This window comes from Parastagonospora nodorum, assembly GCF_000146915.1.
Source record: "Parastagonospora nodorum SN15 chromosome Unknown scaffold_10, whole genome shotgun sequence".
NCBI classification, from domain to species: Eukaryota; Fungi; Ascomycota; class Dothideomycetes; order Pleosporales; family Phaeosphaeriaceae; genus Parastagonospora; species Parastagonospora nodorum.
Window position 1 is genome coordinate 696,099 of NW_001884558.1, and position 24,171 is coordinate 720,269.

The window sequence follows — 24,171 nt, forward strand, 5'->3', positions numbered from 1 at the left end:
TGTTTGTTCGACTTTAACACGGGGGTTTGGTAGGTACTCGCGCTTGTCGAGCACAATGGGAGGACCCGCTAATCAGCAGATGGGACAGAGATACTCGACATCCATATTGAGATCAAGAAAGACTATAGTAATTTGATGGAGAGCATGTTCATTGCTTGGCGTACCTAGAATGTGAGACTTGAGGAAAGAAATGTAGTAGCGCGTGGCATGAGATCATGACATTGCTGGTGTCCGTGCACGCGTTCTCAATCGAAAGTCTTCCACAGCATCGCAACCTTGGAACGCCACAACACCCTTCAGTTACTTAATCATTGAAAATACATTTTCAAAGACGCCCACCATGAACCGGAGTAAAGCGCGAGAGTCATTCTAAGTTTTTGCGCGCAAGACCCATCGACGTTGCGCATGAAGGTTTGTGCTTCGGATTCAGCGCGTCATCCAATCAGGGTCCGCGCCAAATGTATCATCCATCCCCGGGCTGACATTTCTCAAGACTTCAACGTCACGTGCATTTCTATTCATACAAAAAGAACTTGTATTATGGCACATGATAAGTCGTGGCTTCATCAGGTTTGGAGACGATTTCAGTACAGTTCGATTGGTAAAACATCCGCTCGGCCGGGAGCCTCCCGCTGGCGTATCAAGGACGTCGTGAGGACACGCTCAGAGCGTCTGGTTGCATGGCTGCAAAATCGCCCATGTCATCATTATGGCCACAGAGCTCAGATACCAGAGCTTTTCCAGCGAAGAGACCTGACACTGCTTGCTTTGTACAACGCCCGGTTACGATTGAAAACCCCACCTCCAAAGTACCATCATGATCTGCTCGATGCGGCAGCAACACTTGGAGCTCTCGAAGTGCGGCTAGGGTATACTTTCCAGAACCGTATGACCGGTATAGAAGCACTCAAAGTCACCGGGAATGTACATTCGCTCTATTACGACGGGGCAGTATACGAGACTGGAATGAACAACCGGCTTGCGCTGCTAGGAGATCGTGTGCTTAGCTTGGCCCTTTGCGAGATTTGGTTTCAGACAGACCACCCAAACGGAGGATACGCGCTCATGAGCTCGCAGACGGTGTCTCGGGCTGCACTCGCCGTTACTGGCCACAAGCTTGGTCTACATCTAAGCATTTTGACTGGAGACGGGAAAGGTGTGACGAGGGACAATATTGCGGAGACATTTGAAGCAATTATGGGTGCTGTCTACGTGGATTCTGGTTACAACATGAAGGTCGTCAAAGACGTCATAGGCAGGCAGAAAATTGACGATCACTTCTATCTGAAATCACGGGAAGAAATAAAAGAATCCGATATTCTTAAAGAACCTATCAATCAAAATTCCGAGACGTCATCTTGCGAGCAAGGCACAACTGCAAGGGATGAGCAGAACGGGCCAATGACATGGGCGGAAATGGACGTGAAAAATGTCATACTCACGCACCCACACCGACGAAACATAAAAAGATTAGAAAGATGGATAAATCAAGGATCCAATCGCGAGAAGTCAGCAATGGCACTGAGGGCATTGCAGAAGTATGCTCGGCTAGTAAAACAAGGAACCAGGCCCGATCCTATGACTGTCTTTTCTGGGATCGAACGAGCGGAAAAATTGAGCTACCTCGTAGAGTCTGAAAAAGATTCAAGTGAATCGCATAAATATGGATTGGAGGAAGCGAAAGAAAAGAGTATGAACTTCGGGGTAAGGGAAAAGCATCCGGGCTTTCGACGTCTGACGCAGATTATGGAGCCGAATGGTCCTGAAGAATCAAGGCACAAACGGCAAGCTTTGCAGAGGCACGCTCACTTACCGGAACAAGGGCAGAATCGCAAGCCTCTAAATGTTCGCAGTGAGCTTCAGAATGGAGTGGCACCAAGTCAAATAGCAGACTTAAGAAAAGATGCAAGCGAATCTCCGGAGAAAGGACTTAGGGAAGCTGAACCAAAGAGAGTGAACACTGAAGCAGTGGAGAGGAGCGTGCGTGAGTTCTCAGAACCGAAAGTGAGCTCCTCCAAATCCTCTTTCGATCACGACAATGGCAAGGTCGAGTTCGGCGCAGAGAAGCACAGAAATCACGTCAATATGGTGCAAGAATCCCAACATACTATGGCTAAGGAAGACGAAGCTAAAGAAGTCTACACCGTTAATTCTATGCCGCACAAGCGTCCTTCGACGAGATTCTCCCCCCTCAGATCTACTGCTACCGAGCCGAGCGTGGAGAAACTGGAACAGACCACAGTTGCGTCACACATCGATGCATGGGCATCTCTAGATTCTGAAGCAAACACAAAACCGTTGGTTGAGTTCGCATCGGAAAGGCCCTTTCTTGAATCTGACATGGATCGTTTCTTTGGTGGTCTCTTGTACAGAGACTTTCATGAGACGGCAGGGGATGGTCTTCGACCCAGACGCATTGAGCGCACTCATAAGGCGATCAAGTCGAACCCAAGGACAATAAAAGAGCTTCTCTCGCTAGCCAACATTTTTAATATGCGATTGGCCAAAGGAATGGTTGTTGTAGCCAGGCAGACGCACTTGATCCGACTGCGGATTCGAACGGCAGCCTCATCAAAAGAAAAGGCACAAGTACTCCCGGTTGTCAAAAAGTGTAAGTCGGCCGATAATAGAAGCAGCATGCGCACATTGTTCGAAGCGGTCATAATCACAGCCATGGAGAATGGATTGAGATTTGGGTCTACGGCGTGGAGCATATTCGTAAGGAACTCCCTAGAGCGAGGAGAGAAAGATCCCCAGACCGCAAAAATCCAGTTGTGGAGAGCGAAAAATCAAGAAGAGATTGAGCTATTCGGCGAAGAAAATCGAATGTATTATAATCCATCAGCTGTGCAGAAAGCAGCCTCCAACACTAGCACGGGACGATCAGTGGGAGTGAAGGGTCAGCCGGAAAGTCCGACCAGCGAGTTGCGAGAACGAACATCTGAAGGAGAAGATCAAGGAGTCACCGCACAGAGCTTCGAGGTGCCCAAGATATTGAACGAGGCAGAGAAATCTCTCACAAGCACCACAGGCATACTACATCGGTTCCAGGCATTTTTGGGGTCAAAATGATGCTCGGGTAACGAACACGGGCCACTCAAGCGTGTCGACACACCAGAAGTACAGCAAGAGCAAAACGCGCGAGAAGCTACGATACCTCGGACCAACATGGAGCCCAAGGATGTTTCGGATGAGATATCCGAGGTACTACACGCGGCCGACGACAAGGCAGTCGATTCGCCGGGTGCGACCGCTGCACCTTCCACTACGGTCCCATCGACCCGGAATAGACGCACACGGTTCAAAACAATGGATGCAATTCGCTTGCCTAGAACACAGTCGGCAAATTAAGATATAGGGATCAAGATCCTGAGAGTGGCGCCAAGCTTGAACATCGTAGGAAACATGTCCAAAGACAAGGATTCTAAAGACATGACATTTGAAGACGAGAAGCACAACAGCAAGGCTCCCAGAAATATCCGACGAAAGGAGCTACAGGCGATGAGGAATCCGCTGCCAACGCCTCCTCATGTGCCCGTCGCTTCAAAAGATTTGGCCAGGTACGGCGGCACGCCAGTCATGAGAGCGTAGGTCAATGCTGTTGGCCTGACTTTTTGTGTGGGAAGTTACAGCACGGGGTGTATATTAGCGGGGATCACAAGCATTTCCGGCGTTGCAGGCGTGTACAACAATATGTAGACCAGTCATGAAAATTGTGGGATCTGACATATACTCATTCCAGCGGCGTTACGGGAAGAATCTGTTTTGAAAAGAATTGGCATAGCATACATGTACACTACAAATACAATCCTACTATCTTTACAACTGCTCCAACAAGCCCGAAACCTCGCTCTTCAGCTCATCTAGCCCGACGTCTTTCTTGACATCTAATCGCCTACACTGTACTTCCACCACCCCCTTCTCCTTCCAACTCCTCCCCATCACAACAACAACCGGATACCCAATCAAATCCGCATCCCTTAACTTCCACCCCAAACTCTTCCCCTCTCTATCATCCAGCACCGCATCCACTCCGTCCAGCGCATCATACACCCTCTCCGCGCCCCCCTCTTCAATCTGCGGCGCAACCAATATAGCAGCCTCATACGGTGCCATCACGCGCGGCCAATTCAAGCCCTTGGAGTCAGACAAGAGCGACGCAATGGCGCCAATCAGCCGCGACACGCCGATCCCGTGACACCCCATTTGCACGGCTTCGCGCGTCTTGCCGTCGGGCATGGAGACAATGGCGCCCAGGGGATCCGAGTAGCGCGTCCCGAGGTGGAAAGTGTGTGCTACCTCGATAGCTTTTGCGACGTCGAGTTTTCCCGTCTCGCATTTCGGACACGCGTGGCCGGGGAGCGTGGGCGTGAGGTCGGATGCTTGAACCGCGGTGTCGTCGTCAATGTCGAGTTGGGCGTCGACGATGGTGATGGATTGCGTTGTCGATGATAAGAGTGATTGCAGGGTGCTGGCTTCGATGCCGGTGTCGAGGTCGATGCCGGGCGGAAGGGCGCGCTTGACGGCGTGGAGGTTGACGGAGTGTGCTATGGAGTCCCAGGTTGGGTCGGGAGAGGCGGGGGTGGGGGAGTGATCGGGTACGTAGATGTTGATTGCGGTGGTGCGGTCGGTACTTATGCCGGTAAAGACGAGGGGGTATGCTTCGTCGGTGGTGGAGTCATCTTCGAGGACTCGCTTTGTGACGAGTTCTTCGTTGGCGATGTAGGTGCAGGTGTTGCAGGACCAGACGTTGTCTTCGCCTTTGGGTGAGACGAAATGGTATTCGTGAGAGAGTTTGCCGCCCATGTTGCCTGAATCGGCATCAGCGACGAGGTATGGCAGTTTTAGTGCGTCAAAGATGGCGGTATATGCTGAGCGGACTGCTTCGTATGTTTCCAGCGCGGCGGAGGGATTAGAGTCGAATGTGTAGAGGTCCTTCATCATGAACTCCTTGGCTCTTAACAATCCTCCTCTTGGTCGCCGCTCGTCGCGATATTTGCGTCCGATCTGGTAAAGTCTTAGGGGTAGGTCCTTGTACGAGTGTACCATACTAGCCACGAGAGATGTGATTTCTTCCTCGTGAGTAGGCGAAAGAAGGAAGCCAGATTCTCTGCGATCCCCGATGCGAAGAAGTTCTGAATTAGAGCTGTAGCGACCTGACTGTCGCCATAAGGCTTCTGTGGTGATTGAAGAGAGTGATGTCTTGGATGCACCGATAGATTGCATGTGCTTATCTATCAAAGCCTCGAGTTTGTTCTGTACTCTGAGACCGAGGGGAAGGAGGTGGAAGACCCCCGAGTGGGCCTGGGTACGTGATGAGTAATTTGCAAGTGAAGGGTCGTGAGACGGAATACCTGGCGGAGGAAGCCACTCCGTACGAGAAGAGCTTGAGATTCATCTGGTATCCTGTTATTGACTGTGATGTGCTCTGTTTTGACTATAGTTACCATGCTCTTTATCTTGAGGCGTTATACCACCTGTCGGAGCCCAGAATTTAGATAACCTATTCCTAGAGTCTGTCTGGTATACTTCAGCAGTGGAATCATGATTCGAAATTGAAAAATTACAGCTAAAGATCTGACATTGCTCAAGGTTTTGATTGGTCTTCTTGAGCCCAAGTTCCTTGGTGGAAGTGCAAGTCTCAATATATGCGTCGTCATTGACGCTCAGAACGGCAGCTCCACTGACAGAGAGAGCGAAGTTCAGACGGAGAAGAAACAACGAATGGATAGGAAGTATGAAACTGAGACTCGATCAATTGTAGCGGTTGGTGTTTGCGACTACTGAGAACTACCGTCTTGATGATGTCGAGCACGGACCACCCATCAACTTCGCGATCTACGAAAGATTTCTGGACGACTGAGACGTCGACCAATTGCCCAGCAACCACACATCAGGTACGTCTGCTGACCACGAGACGTGTATTGTATTCACGCAGATGCTAACTGAATCTCCAGTATGCCTCCACGGATACGAATACGGCCGCGCGCCCTCTGCATACGCTGCTTAAACTCCACCACCCGGTTCTCGATACCAGCCGCAAGCTATGCATCAGTAGCAACAGCCTCAGCTACCACACCCGCGCCGCCGATTCACCAAATCTCGCGCTCAGTACCACCAGTCCTGCGGTATCCGCCTACACAACCACCCTCCCACAAGCCGCCGGAGGTCCGCAAGACGCAATTACACCGACAATACCAGTCTTTGCTAAGATCCTCGCCACTGATCCTAATCTTCCAGCACAACAATGTCAAAGCCGTCGAGCTAATGAGCATACGGCGCGAACTGCAAGTCGCCATGCGCAAAGTCGACGCCGAAAGACTGAAGAACGGACAAGACACGCTCTCGGAAGAAGTCAAGCTGCAAATCATCCAGACCAACATCTTCGCCAGCGCCCTCCGCGTCGTCGAATTCTTCAACCCGGGGGAAGACACACTGGATCATGCGCAGCACCCCACAGACCCAAACACGCCGACCAGCGCGCAAATACCCCACACGTCGAATCATGCTGAGGATGAGCGCTTCACACACGGCCTCTCAAGACGCGCCCACGAAATCGCAAACAACCGCAAACTCAAGCTCGAGCTCGAACCCCTGCTCTCCGGCCCGCTTGCTGTCGTCGCGTTCCCCTCCGTCGCGCCGCAGTACCTCAAAGCCGTGCTGTCTATCCTCGCGCCGTCCAAGGGCGATTTCCCCGCACCCACGCGCAGGGCGAATCCGGATTACTACGAGCCGTCGGTACAGCAGGGACTGCAGAAGTTGATGCTGTTGGGCGCGAGGGTGGAGGGCAAGGTGTTTGATGTCGAGGGCACGAAGTGGGTTGGTGGGATTGATGGGGGTATCGATGGGCTGCGAGCACAGCTTGTACATATGTTGCAGGGAGTCGGCGGCAGCCTCACAAGTGCGCTGGAGGGCGCAAGCAAGAGCCTGTACTTTACTATGGAGGGACGGAGGATGGACATGGAAGAGAAAGAGAAGCCAGCAGAGGAGAAGAAGGAGTAGCCGTCACTCCAGGCTGTATATCGCAATATACAATGGAGTTTGCATCTCTAAACTGTGAATGTAAGTGCTATTTGACAGCGCATTTCAACATCAATGTGGCAATATAACCTCGAGTAATACACGGGTCAAGGCCACAACGTATACCGACAGCACATGTTATGCTGTTGTTTGGTAGCATGTTAAGTCGGACTCCGTGCGGTATGTAGGATTATCACCTTCTAGTATTTAGCTCTCATGTTGAATTATCCGTCTCACAATTTCCGCTTTCTTGCGCTCCGCAACTAGGACGTCTCCTCACACTGACAAGAACCACACCTCTTATGATTACATGCATCACAGACGTTCTGCCAGATTCCGTAAGGGCCATCACCGCATTCGCTCTGCATCAGTCAGACTACCTGGCAAGCCGATAACGAACGTCAATGACTTACGCAATACCAGACTATGTTCGTTGGACCGCATTGCTTAGTGCCTCTAACGGGTTTCCCGTGGTGCATTTGATTATTGTCAGAGTTCTCGGGACATGTGAAGCCGAATGCTCTAGACGTATATGGTTGCTCATTATCGCAGAGCTTAGGTGTGTATGTAAAGTCAGCACCAAATATCGCGAAGTTCAACTGTAAGAGAGAATCTTCTTGTACCCACCTGTGTTGTTTTTGGTGAACATCGCGGCTCAGCGGCGGGACTGTGAACCATAGTGTGCCAGATGATCCAATACGATATCCGCAAGCTCTAGATGGAAATCGTCTTGCAAGCACAGTTCGGGGTGCATGATGTTGTCGTTACTCTCACAGGCGCCCCATGACGGTCGAAGTTGGAGGCTGCCTTTCAGCCCAACTCCGCGAGTAAGCGAGCCAATGACCTATCCGTAAGCCCTCGTATCTGCTGCATCCTTCATGATGGTGGTCTGTATCGCTCAGCCTCGTGCGGGCGGGCGGGCGAGAAACTGAGAGTACGCAGCTGCTTCACTACGTTGACAATGACACAGCGTCTACCCAAGCGGATGCGTTGTCCTTTCATTTGCTAGCAGCGATGTCTCTCGATCTATATGGCTCGCGGTACGAGCCCAGTCGGCTTTTCAATCCTTGGGAAACATTCATGCATCGGGATGAGAGCAAACATGTCGCAGACAGCAAGGCACAGTTTCGGCTGGGCCACTTCGTGCATCCGTCGCCGACTCCAACATCGCCAACTGCAACTCAACCACCTCTGCCAACAGTGACAAGTCAAGAAGTAGTTGAGTTATTCCTTACTCACGGTAGCCATCGTTTGGACGATGCCATTCCTCATCAACAACAAATACTGAAAGACTTCATGAAAGCTACTATCGCACGATCACCAGTTGCTCCAACTTCGGCGCCTCAAAACAATTATATCGATGACCTAAAGAGTACACCTGTCAGCGATATAGCGCTTCTTGATGATCGGAACAACCATGAAGGCTGCTCAAGAAAGTACGACAAACATTGCTCTGATTGCTACATCGTCTCCAAGAAAATGGCCATACGAGATCTGTGCACGCATCTGGAAGGCGAGGTAAGTCAGATGATCCCAAACGGTTGGCCCCATGTCAGTTCTGACTCAAAATGAATGGCATAGCGAAAGACTGCACAAGGCAGTGTTGACAGGAGAATAATGTCAGTGTAACAAAGGCCGTGGTCAGGGCTCTTCGTGTCTGATAAGTACAGGTTCATACCAAACTTGACTCCGCATGGTGCGCTGCTACTCGCTGCTACCTGTGCAAGACGCTCGGCGGTTCCTCTGCGGGACTTTCTGCACAGGTATCTAGGCAGACAGCATACTTTCAGTGTGCGGACGGTAAGGATTCATCAGCCGATTTACGAACCCAAATTCTAATCAATCCAGTCTTGGGGTTTCTTCACAGAATTCCACATATCGTACCACGCAATACGCCTGGGCCCTATTGAGACTACCACTGACCCACGCATAGTCTCCGGTAAAAGCCTGCGTCAAAGTGCACCCCTGCCGCTTCGCTCCCAGACCGGCAACGATGAGGACCTGTACTATCACGAAGCGCAAACATCATCCTTATGCTGGGGACCCGACGAGACATTCTGGACCGAGCTCTTCCTTGTAGACACGTACTTTGGCTCAGAACAAAACCTCGGGACCTACCTCGAGAACCCCTTGCTCACCATCCCAGGCAACGGTTTCGACCCACCGCTCGGTGGGCGCAAGCTAATGAAAGAGCCCGTCTTTGACCCACGCGAATACTTCCTAATGAAAATTGATCGAAGGACAGAGCAAGTAGCTACAGAGTACCGGGCTTTGGTAGAGACCTTTAACAAACGCATGGAAGATTATGTATGACCCAGAACACGCCACCCATAAAAACTTGCTACATTTACTCACTCAAACTAGGCAATCGAAGTACGCATCGTCTTCCAAGACGACGACCAGAGAAAACATACACAAACGCTCAGCAACGTCATCGAAACCATCCACACGTTTGTGGACTGTATCAGCGGCATCATCGATGCATGGGAATCGTTCTCCCGCCACGAGATTGTGCTTTTTACCAGACATGCGCCCGAGAAGCTAAAGTGGCCGGACATGTTGACGCGGATTAACCGCAACATGACAGAACTCGACAGACTACGCAAGCTACTCATCACCAAAAGGGAGTTGTTCAGGTCGAAACTGGAGAGCGTAAGTGACTTTCTAGGCTACTCCATCAGCTGGGCACATGGGCACGCGCAGCCGGGCTTTTACATCCGAACAGCGCACGAGAGATTACTTTTCTTCGACGACGAAGCATCTGCGGATACTCGTCACCTCGATTAAACTAACACACCCCTCGCAGCTCCACACCGTATCCTCCCTCTCCCAAACCGACACCGCTGTAAAACAGGGAAACGATCTCAAAACCCTCACCAAAATGACGGTCGTGAGTAACTCCACACCACCATGTCCATCTCCCACCTAAATCCCCCCCTCTTTCCAAATGCAATACTCACCACATCTACCGCAGTACGTCGCGTTCCCCCTCCTCTTCACCACGGCCTTCTTCAGCATGTCCTTCGCCAACCCACCATATCCGTGGGCCGTATTCATCTGCGTCTTGTTCATGGTCGGCGTAGTAAACTACATAGTGGCGGAGACCTGGGGGAATGGCGGGGAAGTGATGGTTAGGTGGGTGGTAGTCAAGTTGCGGAGTTGATGGTTGTGGTTATTAGCCATCACAAAGAGAGAGAGAGAGAGAGAGAGAGAGAGAACCTAGAACGCACAGATTCTTAAAAAAAAAGGACCGTAATCATTCATTTCTCTATCGTTCGTAAATCGTTATCCGTCATTGGCGAGCCAGAAGCCTCGCTAACCCCCCCCTTCCGCATTACCAAATATGCCACTTTCTCCATCCTCCAAAAGATAAAATGCCATCGTCATGGGAAAAGAAAAGGAGAGAGAAGAAAACCATACTCGCATTTCTCTAGCACCGAAAGATGGGAAATTGAAAGCATAACCAAGAGAGGTATACAACCATACATCTGACCCCTCCGCTCCTCCGCAGAAACAAAGTGTGTCCACACCCTCCCTCAGAACCCAGAAAGAAAGTAAATTTTTTGCCCCCCCCAGAAAAAGGGGGTTTTGTCGCAGGCTAATACCGCGGCGCGCCCATCGGAGGCGGCGGTACAGCACCATAAGGATTCGCGTCCGCGTAGGAGGTAGGGTAAGGTTGGTTGGCAGCTACAGGGTACGCGTACGGGTTAGCATAACCGTTTTGACCATTCATGCCGCCGAGGGCATTCATTCTGGCGTCCTTTTCACGACGTTCACGGGCCTTTCTGCGCTTGCGGCGACGAGCCTCGAGTTCCTTGACGCTGTGGCGCTGCTCGTTCATTTCTTTCCATTCGCTGTAGGCGCTCTTGATACCGAGGGCTGCAATGCCCACGGCCGCGGCGTCCTGCAGCATGTTCTTTGATTTGCGCTTGCGAGCTTCTTCGGGCGACATTTCGCCCTCGCCGACGAGTTTGCGGCGCTTTTCAGAGGCCACCATGGACGAGTAGACACCGTGGGCGGCGTGGATCGTCGCCACCGTTGCAAGACCGGCAGTAAGGAGTTCCTTACCTCTAAGTTTCTTGCGCCTTTCCTCCATGTCGGTCGAAGATTCGGAATCCGAACTAGAATCCCGCTTTCGATCACGACTCTCTCCTCCACGGTTCGGTGCTGTTAAGGCACCGGCGGCCGCACCGCCTGGGGCCGCTAGTCTGCGATCTGGGTTAGACCTGTTGTCAGGAACTTCGGAGTAGTCGTCCATACCACGGCCTCGGCTGTAGGAGCGGCGGTTTCCACGTCGAGAGGGCACATAGCTGTCCCGGCTGGAGGAGCGAGAGCGAGAGCGTTCCTTCCTGGAGCGAGACTTGGAGCGCACACGGTCGTAGAGAGCCTTTCCTGCTGCGATGACTGCACCGGTTCCGGCGACCTTGGCTAGACCGTTTCCATCGCCTTCGCCAGATTGCGAGCGGCCTCGAGAACGGGAGCGACCAAAGATGGACCTGGAGCGGGAGCGCGCGCGAGAGGGAGACCTGGAATCGTCACGGCCACGGGGCCCACGAGACTGGGAGCGAGATCCGTTGGCAAGACGACTGGCAGCGATACCACCCAGCGCCGACTCGATGACATGGCGCTTCTCGTGCTTTTCGGGGTTCCTATCGATCAGACCGTCGATACCAGCGGCACCGAGGGCAGCAGTTGCGATGCGCTGGCCCTTCTCGCCAGTCCACGGACCGGCAACTTTGCGGCTACGGAAGGCTTCGACAGCACCGGCGACGAGAGCAGCTTTGGCGGCCTGCTCCCACTTCTCGCCCTTGCGGCCTCCGCGGCTGCGGCTGCGCGACCGCGAGGTGTACTGGGACCGGCGATCGTCATAACCAGCTCTGTCACTATCATAGCCACGGTCGTAGTCACGGTCGCGGCGAGCACGTGAGCGCGAGCGGTTGCGGCCGCCGGTGACTGCGCCGATGACGCCTCCAAGACCGGCTGCCTCGCCAAAGTCCTTGACTTGGTCGACAATGGACTTGCGGCGGGACGGCTTGGGGCGCGCAGTGTAGTCGGAGCGGTCGTCGTCGTAGTAGTCGCGACGGCGGTCATGGCGTTCGTAGCGGTCGTAGTCGTCGCGGTTCACCGAGCGGGTGCGGCGGGGCGCATACTCCTCGCGGTACTTGGTCTGCCTGTACTCGGAGCCTGGGGGTGGGAAGTCGCGGGGGATGTCTTCGATGCTGTCCTCACGTGCGGGGCGGTAGACGAGGTCCCGCACTGGAGCTGGAGCAGCTCCACGGCCGCCGCGCTCAATGTACGTCGTCTCGGTCACGTACTCGGGCTCGCGGGTGCGGTGCGAGCGGCGCGGCATATCATAGCTGTACTCTGACATGGTGCTCGATGCCCGCAGTGGGGTAGTGCTTTCGCTGTCTCTCTGGCTCTCTCAGGGTCCTCGGGTGTGGGTGCGGCTCAATCAGGCTGGATCTGCTAGGAAAAAGACAGTGTGAGCGGGGTACATGTGGGAGACATTTCACACCATGGCAGGCATACCGGATTCTCTCTTGCTCTCAGACTGGAGTGACTTGGCTGCTAGCGCAAGTGCTTGGTGGGCTGTCGCAACGAGAAATACAACGGGCAGGCAAAGGAACTGACAAGGTGGGCAGGGGAAGCGTGAGTGTCAAGTTCCTGCGGGCAGTCGGCGGCGGTCGTATTATAATGGATTTTGGTCGTCAAGTCAGGGAAAGGGCGGATAGCTCTCAATAGTCTTGGGACCCAAGGCAGTGGCGTGGAGATTTACCTTCACGTTGATGCGGCGGGAGTGGGTAGAAGGCATCTTCCTCGTCCGCTACGTCATAGTTCGGGTTACACGACACCAACTTGGACTCTTGCGCCCACGTCCTACGCCCAACCTGCGAACTGGGAGCCACGACCAGGGTGCCATGAGGTCTGCTGATTTGCTGCGCCCGCCTCACACTGGTCTCTACTGACCGGGCTCACAAACTCTCACCGCGCGTGAGCCACTGCCTCCCGGTTGCCGGCACTCACCGGGTGCACCCTACTGCAGTCGACTGCTATTTGCGACCATCCAAGCGCACAGCTGCTGCAACCTCATGGGTGTGCATGAACTCCCTTTTGCTCGACGAATTCGTCGGTCACAAGAGCCGCCAAACAAGTTCTGCAGCTGCAGCTGCATCATGCCAACTCATGACGGGATATGATGACGAAGCCTGAGCACCCATGTCGGTGTACTGGGTGAGACAGCACGTGATTGGCTGTGTGCTACTACTACTCGCTCGAGGCTGTAAGGATAGGCTTGTTCGCTTGCTGGCTGTGACAAGTTTGTTCACGAACCATCGGTGGGGTGAGTGATGCCTGACAGGCATCAGTTTCGCCGGCGTCGGGCCTTTTCAAGTTGCTTTGCATGACAGACTATCGCAACCACGGTAGTTTGACTTGGAATATATTTACAATAGTATGCACCACCTGTTTTGGTTAGAGTAGAGATTTATATCTTGTCTTCAACAGCCTCCCTCCACTCCCTCTCCGCCCGTCTAATCAGCTCCTCGTAGACTGTCCATGCCAATGCGCTGCTAACCGCCTTCCTCGCAATTCTGATACCCAGTCCATCAAATAGACTCCTCGTGCCCTCTTCTGCTAGCATTTTCTTCGCAGCCTGAACCATGTTGCCGTAGCGGTCCGGCATCAACTGTAATCTCGTCTTGATCGCGTCGAAGGGGTTGGTGATCGTAGTTCCCAGTCCTGCCGCAGCTACCCCAGATACAAAGTTTATGCCAGCCGACGTGCTGGTGGATAGTTTGGTGCTGGCGCCCGACGTCTCTTCAATCTTGGTAGCCAGAGCTGATAACCGTCGCTTCGATAATTCATAGAAAAGAACGTAGAGACCGGCATATGGTGCGTCGCGGACTGCTGTTGCGCCGAAGCCCGCGAAGAAGCCACGGGCCCCTTCGGTGCGGAAGATGTCTCGTGTTGCGCTGAAGAGCGAGCTGTAGTTGTACAGACTGCTCTCATACCGCACCTTCAGCACGGTGATAGGCATCATGATGAAGCCTGCCCATGTTCGCGCAAAGGCACCCGTTGCGAGATTGGCTGTATTGCTCAGCTTTGGGAGGGAGCTCGAGTGCTCCCCGCCTCCGATTGCCACATCGCCTCGCTTTGCTGCAATTAAGCTAGCACGGTGTCGCAACGCGTTCAGGCCGGAGAAGTATATGGCAGAGCCACATCCTGTACGTAGGGTGCTGGGCAATGTGCCCCTCCAGAACTGCTTTATGGGGTTCGGTCCATTTGCGATCGATCGAATAGTACCAAGCAGCGTATTCGAGCGCGATTGTTGGACTCTGGTCTTGAGAAGGTCGGCGGGTTGGAGAAGAACAGCAGAGAGGACGCCTGAGCTCAAGCCAGCGAAGAAGTGGACTGTATGTGTTACTGTGTGCTTCTGAACTAGCTTCCCTGCCTGCAGCTACTTACAAGAAGACGATGCGCGATTCTTGCCGCCATCAGTCATTTCCGTTCCTTCCGACGTTCAATTTTTATATGGTATGATACAGTAGCATGCTTCGCATATTGCATAGGCTTTTGGGTGGTTATTTCATGGGCCGGCGGAGTGGCATAGGCCCGGGTTGTTTGCGTGACCTGTGTTGCTCAAAATATGGATGACGTTCTTCAAACCCACACGAGGACCGCCGGCCGGCCAGCGGCGGGTCGGTGTGCCGATATTCCAACTCACAACAGACCGGACCAATAGTATTACACGACATAGGTCTTTTTCACTATTGAAGCATGCAATCCTTTTAAGTTGAATCTACTAAATATATTGAGCAATTCTGCGTTTGTGGCATGCACGTTGCAGGAGCGATTCTCTAGCCAGCTGGAGCTTGTGGTTTCTCGCCAGCATTTCCAGGTATCCAAACGCTGATACCCTTCTTGTCCGCACGCAATCCTTCCGTTGCTTGCACCTTCAGGGTCTTGTTGAAGTAGCGATCCGTCACTTTGAGGTTCGGCGAGATCCACACGCCCGTTACCAAGGGATACACGCTAAAGCGCACCGTCTGTCTACTCATCGGCAGCAGATGCAAAGATCGTAACTTTGCGCCGCTGAAGCCAAATTCTTCACTCGCCTCCATGCTAAGCTCAAATGTAAGGAAGTGCATCGTAGGGTTCTCGAGAGTATAGTCAAGGTGCACCAGTGAATTCACAGCACCGGAGACTGCCGCAGAGGCAAGAACTCGAGGTTCGCTGGAGGGTATCTGGATGCGTGGGATAGGAAGCGAGGAAGTGACGGTTGGAGCATCGGGAGTAGATGTGCGCTGCCAGGTGATATCGAGTGTCGTGTCAAGGGCGGTAGAGCGGCGTTCTTCGAGATTGTTCTTCCTGACATCGAGACTGAAAGCCCACTCGTGTATGACTTGGGGCTCTACAGTCATCTTCTCGACCTCAAACTCTTTCGTCACGTCACATGTTGCACCTCCGTGAACGCCATGCACTTGTACATTCAGGTCCTTGACGACCAGCTCTTCGTCAGCAAACGATGCGACCTTTGCTCGCAAGCCCCATTTCTGTGCAATACCGAACGCATCTGTTGACTCCGGGTTGATATTACTTTCAGCTTCCTGGAGTGCAAAGTAGCTGGGCCATGGCTCCGGATGCACGCGAGCATTCAAGTCATAGCTGGCTTCGAAAGGCGCGTTGAACACGAGGTCGGCGATCATGATCTTCGATATGGGTATGTCGCGATCGCTCAGCACATGGTACAGCACCTTTACTTCTAGAGCATAGTCTGCAGGGTCTGGTGGTGCGGTGAAGCGTATCCTTTCTGTTATTCGCTCACCTTGGGCGAGCTTTCCGACCACATGACCCGGCAGGTCCACTTCTGCAGAGCCGTCAAGTGCAGGAGGGACTTCCTTCATCGGAGACGCGGCCGGCCGATCAAGCCATAAGTATCCAAGTGAGTCTTTGGAGCGACCCAGGAGTCGAACTTCAAGCACAGCTTCCGTGTCTTCCTCTTCCAGATTATGTATCTCGATGGCTACAGTGACAGGTTCGTCAGTGTAGTATTGGTTACGCACATCGGGTAGCCTTATCTCCATCTTTGGTGGCTTGGGCAGGATCTTGATCGCTGTTGTCGACCCTCCCTTGAGTTTGCGTGGTTTGACGCCCGAGTTGGTTTGAGTCCACCAAGCAGGTGCTGGTTGTTCGCTGCTCAGACCAACATTCGAGCAGGTAAGCTCAAATTTATCTGTAGCTATTCGGAAAATACAGTTGGATATGTCGACATCTCCAGCTTCACGGAAGACGAGCTGGAAGTTGTACACCTTGGTTTGTCCGGGATGAATGGTCAAGTCGGTGGTGCCAGTCCAGCTTGGCTTCTGACCTTGGACGACACTCTCTTCAAGTACAACTTCGTCCGATCTAGAGGCATCGGTTCCAGGATCGTCCTTGCCAGTGTCGTGCGACAAATGCACTTCGTTCAAACCACCTTCAAATTGATACACCAGCGATGATAAGGTGACGGGCGCGGAGCCTGACCGCGCAAGCGACCTGATCACAATCTGTGAACGAAGTGGCTCACCAACATTGCCCTCGATGCCAGAAAACGCGAAAGATGTAGATACTACTTGGTTAGCAAAGCCGTTCCTTTTCTTGGAGACATACTTACAGCACGAAATGCTATCCTTGGCATCGAGCTGAACTGTCACCTTGTCGCTGAATGTGTCGTCCTGCGAGAAAGCATCTAGACAGTTCATCAAGTCGTGTTTGTATCTCGTCTTTCCAGGGACAACTGCTTTTCGTTAGGGGTCATAATCACACATGGAAGGAAAGCTACTGACCTTGGCTGTAAAGCTCCCATTCGGTAGCCAAATAAGCCTCTCGGTCTTGGACACGAAGAGCACATTCGTGCAAGGCCCACAACACTTCTGAAGCGAGGGGCCACCAGCCCTCTTTTCTCCAGGCCATTGTTTGCCAGAGCGGCTGAAGCACCTTGAATGCATCATCGAAACGTTTGACGTGGAGCAGTGTCCTGGCAACTTCAAGTTGCAATTGATCCACCTTCCGGTGCTGTCCTCGCGCCTGGAACTCAGTTGCAGCGGCACGCAGCTTTGCCGATATGTCAGCCCAGTGCTCAAATCCACCGCCTACACCAGATACGGGAAATTCTTGGTGGGGCTCCGGAACAAGGTATTGGTCGTACACCTGGTTTCGATTTGAGACTCTAGTAGCCGGCGACATTCCTGGGGGAGTCCGATCTTCTTCAGGCATTTCTCTGGCTAGGATGTAGCGCCTCTTTGCGTGATCCGCCGATAGCTTGTACCAGTACCCAGCATGATGGAGGCAGTCCCACGGCGGCAATCTCTCGCCAATAGGGAACTGCTTTTCTGGTAGCGAGTAGACGGCAGTTATCGTGCTATTCAGAGGATCTGAACCCGGCTGAAGGATGCGGAAAGCTGGTAACTCGACTCGCTGGATAACCTGACCCATGACTTGAGCCCATCTCGCCTCCCACGCCTGCCAACCGTAGTTCGATGTACCCTTGCCACGTCGGTCCAAAACATCTCTTAGCCTGAACTTGTATCTCAGCCATGTTTGTGCAGCTGAAGTAGGATAGTTGTTCCACAGCTGACAGCGAATGTGTCGCAGTGCAACGATGTCCGCCAGTAGCCGTATTTCGTCCCATCTGGGTGACCAGCTTGCCGTAGTTTCGAAGATTCCTTCTGCGCCAAACAGTGCCTCAAGCGCAAAGTTGTAGTGCCGTTGCGCTGCGTCCATCTCCTGGCGGAACTCTGCAAACACGCCCAGCTTGACATCGTAGCGGACGCCCCAACCTGGGTAGGACAGTGTCTGTGAGGTTCCTCGAGTGGGTGGCGCTGTCGGTGGCGGTATGGTGCCCCGGCTCTTCTTTCGTCTCGCATGTTTTGTAAGGTCGCGGTAGTACTCGACGCAAATTGGCTGCAGTGTGGAGAGCACGGAGGTGACGAATGCGCGAAGTTCGACTTGCGACGTGTTTGGAGGGAGGAAGAACAGCGAGCTCTTGGGGTCGAGGCCAGTGGTGCGCCGGATGTTGGCCAGCCGCTCCTCAATGTCCGGTGCCTCGAGTATCGTTTTGTCGCTCAGTAGCACAACCACGTAGCGCGTGCGATAGTCGGACTTTTGTATCTGGTTCTTGATCTTGTTGATGTCCGTTTTCAGCTGATTGTCATGCAAGCTGTTGGTGATGGGGTCTGTGGTGAAGTCGAAGAATGATATGAAGACGGAAGGCACGTAGTCTTGGTGCTTTGCTACCCACGAGGGGGCCAAGACGCCATCTGGGAAGATGGTAGCCCCGGGCGAGAGCGGCGATATGGGAGAGTGTAGGATCCACGAGGTAGCTGCGGCGATGGTGGGGCTGCCTGGTGGTGTGGTCTCGGACGTGGAAGGAGCATCAGCCTTCTTGGGGGGCAGCTGATAGGTCTGCAAGATATCAGCATGCCTGGATGCATCCGCACTACGTTTACCCACCTACCCTCCCGACAGCTCGAATCCTGAAATTGTGCGCAAAGTCCTTGCGACTGGTGGCCCGCCCATTCCAGGGCGTCTTGGTGCCATCTGCGCTGAGAAAGTCCTCGAGCAGCGGTTCTGCATATTTACTCGTGACTGGCGGGATGTCCGAGGTGATGGTGGTGACAGCTCGGCCAGGCAGCACCTTGTGGACTGGCGGGGGAGCATCGAGCTCTGCACCGGCGCCCAGGCCAGAGAGGACTATGAAGGGCAGGTTGTGTTGTACATATTCGGGCGGATAAGCCTCCATTGCAGTGAGACTTGAGACTACCAGCAGGCCATGAGGTGAGGGTTGCGGGAAAGCTGCGGGGGTGCGGCGGCGGCGGCGGCGGTGGTGGCAGGTGCTCTAGAGGTGGGAAGCTGTAGAGACAGAGTAGATGTCCATATGCTGTGTATTTGCCTGCGCTCGAGGTTCGCTTGTGTCTCGTACCAGCTGGCGATGCTAGGGCGGAGGTAGGCTGGCGGCACATGCAGGGCTGGCGATGTCATATCAGCGAATCGGAGGTGCATCAAGCTCCAATCCACCCTCCACCCGCGCTTGAGGTCCTCTCCACAACGCGCTCTATTCACTGCAGATCGCAAAGTTCCACGCCTGCTGCCGCCACTCTTGTATTCTTCGTCCCCAAAGCTGGTGTCCTTCCACGCGCCACTGGAATTCACGTCCCGCTCTTACTGAGCGCGCCGCGTTCGCATTCTCACTTCTCGGCACGACTACACCTGCTTTCCACGAGAGCTCGCAGAGGCCTCGCCATCATGGCCAGCCAACAGCAGCAGATCATTGATACCATCTTCAGCATGAAGCGGAAGCTTCTGCGCAAAGACGACAGTAATACACCCCCAGTGCCGCGTTCGCGCTCAGGCTAACCCTGTGCGCAGCAGACACAGACGAAGGAGACCCTTTCTCCAGCGCCAACAAGCAAGACCTCAAGCGCAAGGTCCAGTATGCGCGAGGAAGCGATTCAGACTTCCTCTCAGATCCTCGGCGGTACAAGAAGGTAGGCTTCTGAGTCTTGCGCCTGCAGCTCGCCGTGATGCTAACTGAAACAGCGCATCGAGCACGCAGGCTACAAGCGAGACATTTTGCAACGCAACCCTCCACGATTTGACCCGGACGGCGACATTGTCGAGCCAGACGATGAGTACGAGGATGAGGATGATCTGGAGGCGGTTGAGGAGAACCCTTACGCGGACACACACATAGAACGTTCGTAGCAGCGCCGCCTCTTCGCAAGGAACCATAGACTGACATACGACACAGATCTTCTCGCGCCTTTGACCTCCGCCGCCGATCTACCGACCCACCCAGCACTCAGCTTAGCATACACTTCAAAACACCTCACAGACCTGGCGAATGAGACGGGTGCTCTTTCGCGCAAGGAGCACGTTACTATCGCGCGCGCCAAGACCCTGTTTGTGAAGCTTGTAGGAGACGCATCGTTTGCGCCTGTTGCATTGGCGGGCATGAGCCCCGCGCCTTTTCACAATACCTGGACAAATGGGACGGCACAACAAGGGAATGGGGCCGCTGCTCGAGGCGAGGACGAGACTCAAGATGCAGCAGCGAGTGCGACAGATGTGGACATGGAGGACGTGGGAGAGATGAACGGTGTGCAAAGAAACGGGACGAATGGCGAAGGTCATTCGAGTGGGTTGAATGGCACAGAGCCTGCGACCAATGGAGCATCACTTGTAAATGGAGAGACCGCCGCAGAAGGCGAAGACGCACCCGACGACACCTCCGATACAGCTTCCCAGCAGACAGCACATCGAATGACGACACGCGCCCGCGCACACGCACCCTCCACGCCCTCGCCGCCACAGTCTCCCGCGAACGGCGCCAACGCTATACACCCGCTATTTGCTTTCTCCACCGACTCAATACCGGATCGCGATCTGGGCCTACCGCCGAATGAAGCTGAAGAGACGCGCATGCTTCTCATGGCTTATGTACAAAAGCAAGAGGAAGTTGCCCGCACGACGGCTGACCTCTATCGAGGACTGCTACAGGCCGACCGCATGCGGCAGGATGTGTTCAAGTGGTCCAAAGCCGAAGCCCATGTTGGGGAAATGAGCGATGGCGAGGATTGGTATGACAACGAAGAGTGGAACCTCGACCATGACTTGCTCAAAGGTCGTGATGAGGAAGAAGACGACACAGCCGTGGCTGGAAAGAAGAGCACCAGGCAACGGAGGAAGCCTGACAAGGAAGACCGATAGCTTCGGCGTCCCAGGACTTCCGGAGGGGCGAAGCGTTGACGAGTTGTGTAGATTTATTCTTCGTTACGATATTATGATACCAGGGCCGGATGAGCCTATTGTTCTTTCCATATCAGTCGCTCTTGCCTCCTTGTAAAATCGTGTGTCATCGAGCAGCGTCACGGCTGTCCGACTGTGCCTTCTCCATGTACCAGTCTTCACTCTCACCTTCACTTCACTTCACCTCGTTCGCGACGGATGGAGTTCGCCTTGCGGTGCAACGACCTCAAGTGTCGCACCCAGCTTCACGACAGCGCCGTCGTCACAACTTGCAGGTTTGTTTCTCTCCGAGCAGCCGTTTGGTTCAGGGCGCTAATGACGCAGTCATGTATTTTGTGCACCATGTGCCGACGCCAGTGGATTGTCGAGGTCAACAGGTGCACACAGGCATTGTCCAGCATGCGGCGCTTCGCTTCACAACCCAGATGATGCTATAACCACTGGGCTGAACCCAACCGAGGATTACAAGACCAGCGTGCTCAGTGGGCTGAGTCCCACGATCATAATGGAGTGTGCCAGTCGTGGTTTGGCGTTTCACAGCTACCAGACTTCTCAAGAGATCATCTACCAAGAGCACCTTGCGAAAGGCCTGACAGAGAAGTACAACACGCTGAGCCAGCAGATGGACCAGCTTATACACGAGGCGAATTCGCAGATCCAGGCATTGCAGGACAAGATGCAGAGTGAGCTCAGTCCAAACGGTTACTGATAATCCGCTAAGATCCAATAGCAATGCAGGGAGAGTACTCTGCGCTTGAAGGGAAGAACCATGAGCTCAGTGGCGCTTTTGGCCAGAAGGCTCGATCGCTTGGACAGATTACGAAGCTCTACCAGGCTTTGAAAGCTCAAGTCATGGCATCTCATGTCGCGCATGCTGCCGGCAATGAAGCAGAGATCACACTCCAGACGGCTCGCGGCGACCGCTTCATCGATAGGTTACCTGGCATACGAGCTGGCACCGCACAGTACAGTCAAACGGGTGTGAGCCAGCGGGTTGGCGGTGGTCGACCGCACAACAGGGCTGATAGCAGGAGCTCCGGCGACAGTGGCCAGCATCGACAAGGCATAGGACTGAGCCAGCACTATGCGCCTCACCTCCAAGGCCATGGTCTGGGCAACAGAATGGGTTCTAGTCGTACGTTCACTCAGAGCCTTTGGTGATGTGCTTTGACTCATCGTTTTCTAGAAGCCGCCCCAGTTGGTACACCAGGTCTCTCCCAGCGAAGCCGCCTGCCAGTACTTGGTGGTACACGACAGAACGTCCTTCTCAACCACGACAGCGGCCCTTCGTATCAAGCGTCACCGATGACCCGACAGCCACTTGGGAGCATATCGCGAAATGTGGGTAATATGGGCAGCTTTGCATTGGGTGGCCAGGGAAAGAAGTCAAGGAGGTCAGGAGGCGCCGCGAATATGGGACCACTGGGTCGGTAGACGAGAATGGGTGGTCTGCGTTGTCTTCTACAGGGTTCGATCCACGAGTTCAGCATCGACCTATGCTACTGAACCGCCAGGGCTAGGCAACATAATGTGTGTGGTGTGGTAGGGAGGCGGTCAACATTTCCATAGTATAGCAGCTGTCGTGCAACCTACTCACGGTATGATCTACGTAAATGAACAATCGAGAGAATTCGCAAGATGAGTACCATTTTCGCACCCACCTGCAGATTTGGTGCTTGTGATTGATCACACAGTAAATATCGCCTCATTCCATTACTCACTCGGAGGATTTTATCATGTTGGTCACATCGTCAACAGAACGAATCTACAAAGCGATAGGTCGTGTGTAGCCTCGTCACATGTATATATCCTGTGGCTTGGTAGCGACTGCAGGCTAGACATCGCTGTGTGGATACCGCAGATATCGTTTCCGGCATGCAAGCAAGCATTCTCGAGGCTATCGATCCGGTTGGATTGCCTCAGCACCATTGGCTAGGGGGGCTCAGTCTATCGTGCTGGTGGCAGGAATCGGCGGCTGCAGGTATTGATTCTTGTATGCAAGCAAGTAAGCATTCTCGAGGCCATCGATCGATGTGCATCCAATAGATTCTGCCTCATCTTGACTTTGTTGGGCTTCATTGACTGCAGATTTTGTGTCCGGTAGACCTGCCTCGGCTCGACATTGTCGGGCTTTATTTGCGGTACTGGTGTACGAGGCTTGCATTGGCGAAAGTATGCTCGTTGGCGAGAGGAGGAGTAGGTATTAGCGGTATTGCTTCGGGATCGGATGCCTGAGGGCGAGTGTGCTGGCGTGCTGGTGTTGATCGGTGGTCGGTACGTGCTCTGGCCTGTGAAGTCAGTCGGTAGTGTCTGCCCTCGTGTTTGTGCGCTCAGCTACAAGATCGCATGTTTGTGCGCTGGTCTGCGAAATTGGTCGGTGCGGTCCAAGTGCATTGTGGTAGGTGTTGTGTGATGTGGCTGCAGCTGTAGGATGAGTGTATATGCGCAGTTCGGCTGTCGTGTCAGGTTCCCCTCGGCATGTGAAGTTTGTTCGACGTCGGCGAGTGGAGCGTTTCCATCGGAACCATCGTTGGGTTGTTGGCCCTGGGTTTCCGTGCATACAGGTACCGGCGATCAGGCTCCTAGCTGAAATGCGCGTCAGGTCGAAGATGAGCTGTCGTTGCGTTGAGCAAAAATGTTCTGCAGGCTTATGGCCCATCGGTATCTTAAAGCTGCAGTTCTGCGTCCGAGTAATTGGTTTTTGCCGCAAGTCCATGACCTTGCAGGGATCAAGTTCATGCACGCGGCTGGAAGACCACCCACCTGAGGCAGTAACTTCAGCCCTGTTCAAGCCAACGAGTATCCGTGCTTCAAGGGTAACTTGAGATCACATCTCCTTATCCTACGAAAGATGTGGACGACAGAACTTCTTGATGGGAGTGGCGACCTGCTCGCTGGTTCCAGAATGCTCGCCCGAGGGTTCCCAAGTAGAGCTGTGGCGAGTAAGGAGGCGGTGCATCGTATTTAGTCATAACGAGTATAATACCCACGAAAAGCTTTTGTAGGATTGCGGCAGCTCCGAACTGCTTAGATGCGTCTAATGGCGTAATGGGTGTGTGCACAGAGTTCTGGGCTTAGCAACGCTTTGGCATTGCGCGTGTTTGAGCAAGGAGGGCTTCGACACTTTAGGGTTTAGGATAGCAGGAGAATCCTGCACATACAGGGCTCTCATTCCTATTTGATTCCAGCTCCTGGGCCCATCCCGTTCATCCAGATGGTTCGCTATGGCGTGCAGTGGCTCGGGAGGGTGTACCTCGTATGCATGTCAACGTTGCCTGATCATGAACCTAGACATTCACCACCGAATTGGCTGCACACGGAGTCATACTTGTTGGGCTTGTCGAATCTGCTGGACATTAGCAGTCG

The 24,171-nt window shown here is 53.6% G+C and overlaps 12 protein-coding genes across 12 annotated transcripts; 7 read left to right on the forward strand and 5 right to left on the reverse strand.

Annotated features, from left to right (window-relative positions):
• Positions 1–540: 540 nt before the first annotated feature.
• Positions 541–3,072, forward strand: SNOG_06991 (hypothetical protein; the record flags this gene model as incomplete). Its single annotated transcript, XM_001797297.1, has 1 exon — positions 541–3,072. One exon carries the CDS (start codon positions 541–543, stop codon positions 3,070–3,072), a length of 2,532 nt encoding a protein of 843 aa, XP_001797349.1.
• A 96-nt stretch (positions 3,073–3,168) lies between these two features.
• On the forward strand, positions 3,169–3,591 carry SNOG_06992 (hypothetical protein; the record flags this gene model as incomplete). Its single annotated transcript, XM_001797298.1, has 2 exons — positions 3,169–3,244; positions 3,359–3,591. 2 exons carry the CDS (start codon positions 3,169–3,171, stop codon positions 3,589–3,591), a joined length of 309 nt encoding a protein of 102 aa, XP_001797350.1.
• Positions 3,592–3,819: 228 nt separating this feature from the next.
• SNOG_06993 (hypothetical protein) lies at positions 3,820–4,941 on the reverse strand (the record flags this gene model as incomplete). The annotated part of the gene is made up of 1 exon (XM_001797299.1): positions 3,820–4,941. One exon carries the CDS (start codon positions 4,939–4,941, stop codon positions 3,820–3,822), a length of 1,122 nt encoding a protein of 373 aa, XP_001797351.1.
• A 1-nt stretch (position 4,942) lies between these two features.
• Positions 4,943–5,787, forward strand: SNOG_06994 (hypothetical protein; the record flags this gene model as incomplete). The annotated part of the gene is made up of 3 exons (XM_001797300.1): positions 4,943–5,010; positions 5,244–5,308; positions 5,570–5,787. The coding sequence occupies 3 exons, from the start codon at positions 4,943–4,945 to the stop codon at positions 5,785–5,787; spliced, it is 351 nt and encodes a 116-aa protein (XP_001797352.1).
• A 510-nt stretch (positions 5,788–6,297) lies between these two features.
• Positions 6,298–7,002, forward strand: SNOG_06995 (hypothetical protein; the record flags this gene model as incomplete). Its single annotated transcript, XM_001797301.1, has 1 exon — positions 6,298–7,002. One exon carries the CDS (start codon positions 6,298–6,300, stop codon positions 7,000–7,002), a length of 705 nt encoding a protein of 234 aa, XP_001797353.1.
• Positions 7,003–8,437: 1,435 nt separating this feature from the next.
• On the forward strand, positions 8,438–10,183 carry SNOG_06996 (hypothetical protein; the record flags this gene model as incomplete). Its single annotated transcript, XM_001797302.1, has 4 exons — positions 8,438–8,538; positions 8,979–9,327; positions 9,385–9,672; positions 9,995–10,183. 4 exons carry the CDS (start codon positions 8,438–8,440, stop codon positions 10,181–10,183), a joined length of 927 nt encoding a protein of 308 aa, XP_001797354.1.
• Positions 10,184–10,263: 80 nt separating this feature from the next.
• On the reverse strand, positions 10,264–11,413 carry SNOG_06997 (hypothetical protein). The gene is made up of 3 exons (XM_001797303.1): positions 11,281–11,413; positions 11,089–11,228; positions 10,264–10,707 (listed from the first exon to the last, which is right to left on the reverse strand). Exon 3 carries the CDS (start codon positions 10,660–10,662, stop codon positions 10,336–10,338), a length of 327 nt encoding a protein of 108 aa, XP_001797355.1. The 5' UTR covers positions 10,663–10,707; positions 11,089–11,228; positions 11,281–11,413; the 3' UTR covers positions 10,264–10,335.
• Positions 11,414–13,449: 2,036 nt separating this feature from the next.
• SNOG_06999 (hypothetical protein) lies at positions 13,450–18,799 on the reverse strand (the record flags this gene model as incomplete). Its single annotated transcript, XM_001797304.1, has 4 exons — positions 13,450–14,430; positions 14,906–16,747; positions 16,845–18,462; positions 18,515–18,799. 4 exons carry the CDS (start codon positions 18,797–18,799, stop codon positions 13,505–13,507), a joined length of 4,671 nt encoding a protein of 1,556 aa, XP_001797356.1. The 3' UTR covers positions 13,450–13,504.
• Positions 18,800–18,816: 17 nt separating this feature from the next.
• Positions 18,817–19,301, reverse strand: SNOG_07000 (hypothetical protein; the record flags this gene model as incomplete). Its single annotated transcript, XM_001797305.1, has 2 exons — positions 18,817–19,198; positions 19,249–19,301. The coding sequence occupies 2 exons, from the start codon at positions 19,299–19,301 to the stop codon at positions 18,817–18,819; spliced, it is 435 nt and encodes a 144-aa protein (XP_001797357.1).
• A 1-nt stretch (position 19,302) lies between these two features.
• SNOG_07001 (hypothetical protein) lies at positions 19,303–20,766 on the forward strand (the record flags this gene model as incomplete). Its single annotated transcript, XM_001797306.1, has 4 exons — positions 19,303–19,375; positions 19,426–19,544; positions 19,597–19,753; positions 19,892–20,766. 4 exons carry the CDS (start codon positions 19,303–19,305, stop codon positions 20,764–20,766), a joined length of 1,224 nt encoding a protein of 407 aa, XP_001797358.1.
• A 544-nt stretch (positions 20,767–21,310) lies between these two features.
• On the forward strand, positions 21,311–21,966 carry SNOG_07002 (hypothetical protein; the record flags this gene model as incomplete). Its single annotated transcript, XM_001797307.1, has 2 exons — positions 21,311–21,488; positions 21,536–21,966. The coding sequence occupies 2 exons, from the start codon at positions 21,311–21,313 to the stop codon at positions 21,964–21,966; spliced, it is 609 nt and encodes a 202-aa protein (XP_001797359.1).
• A 1,135-nt stretch (positions 21,967–23,101) lies between these two features.
• On the reverse strand, positions 23,102–23,777 carry SNOG_07003 (hypothetical protein; the record flags this gene model as incomplete). The annotated part of the gene is made up of 2 exons (XM_001797308.1): positions 23,102–23,625; positions 23,693–23,777. 2 exons carry the CDS (start codon positions 23,775–23,777, stop codon positions 23,102–23,104), a joined length of 609 nt encoding a protein of 202 aa, XP_001797360.1.
• Between the last annotated feature and the right edge of the window lie 394 nt (positions 23,778–24,171).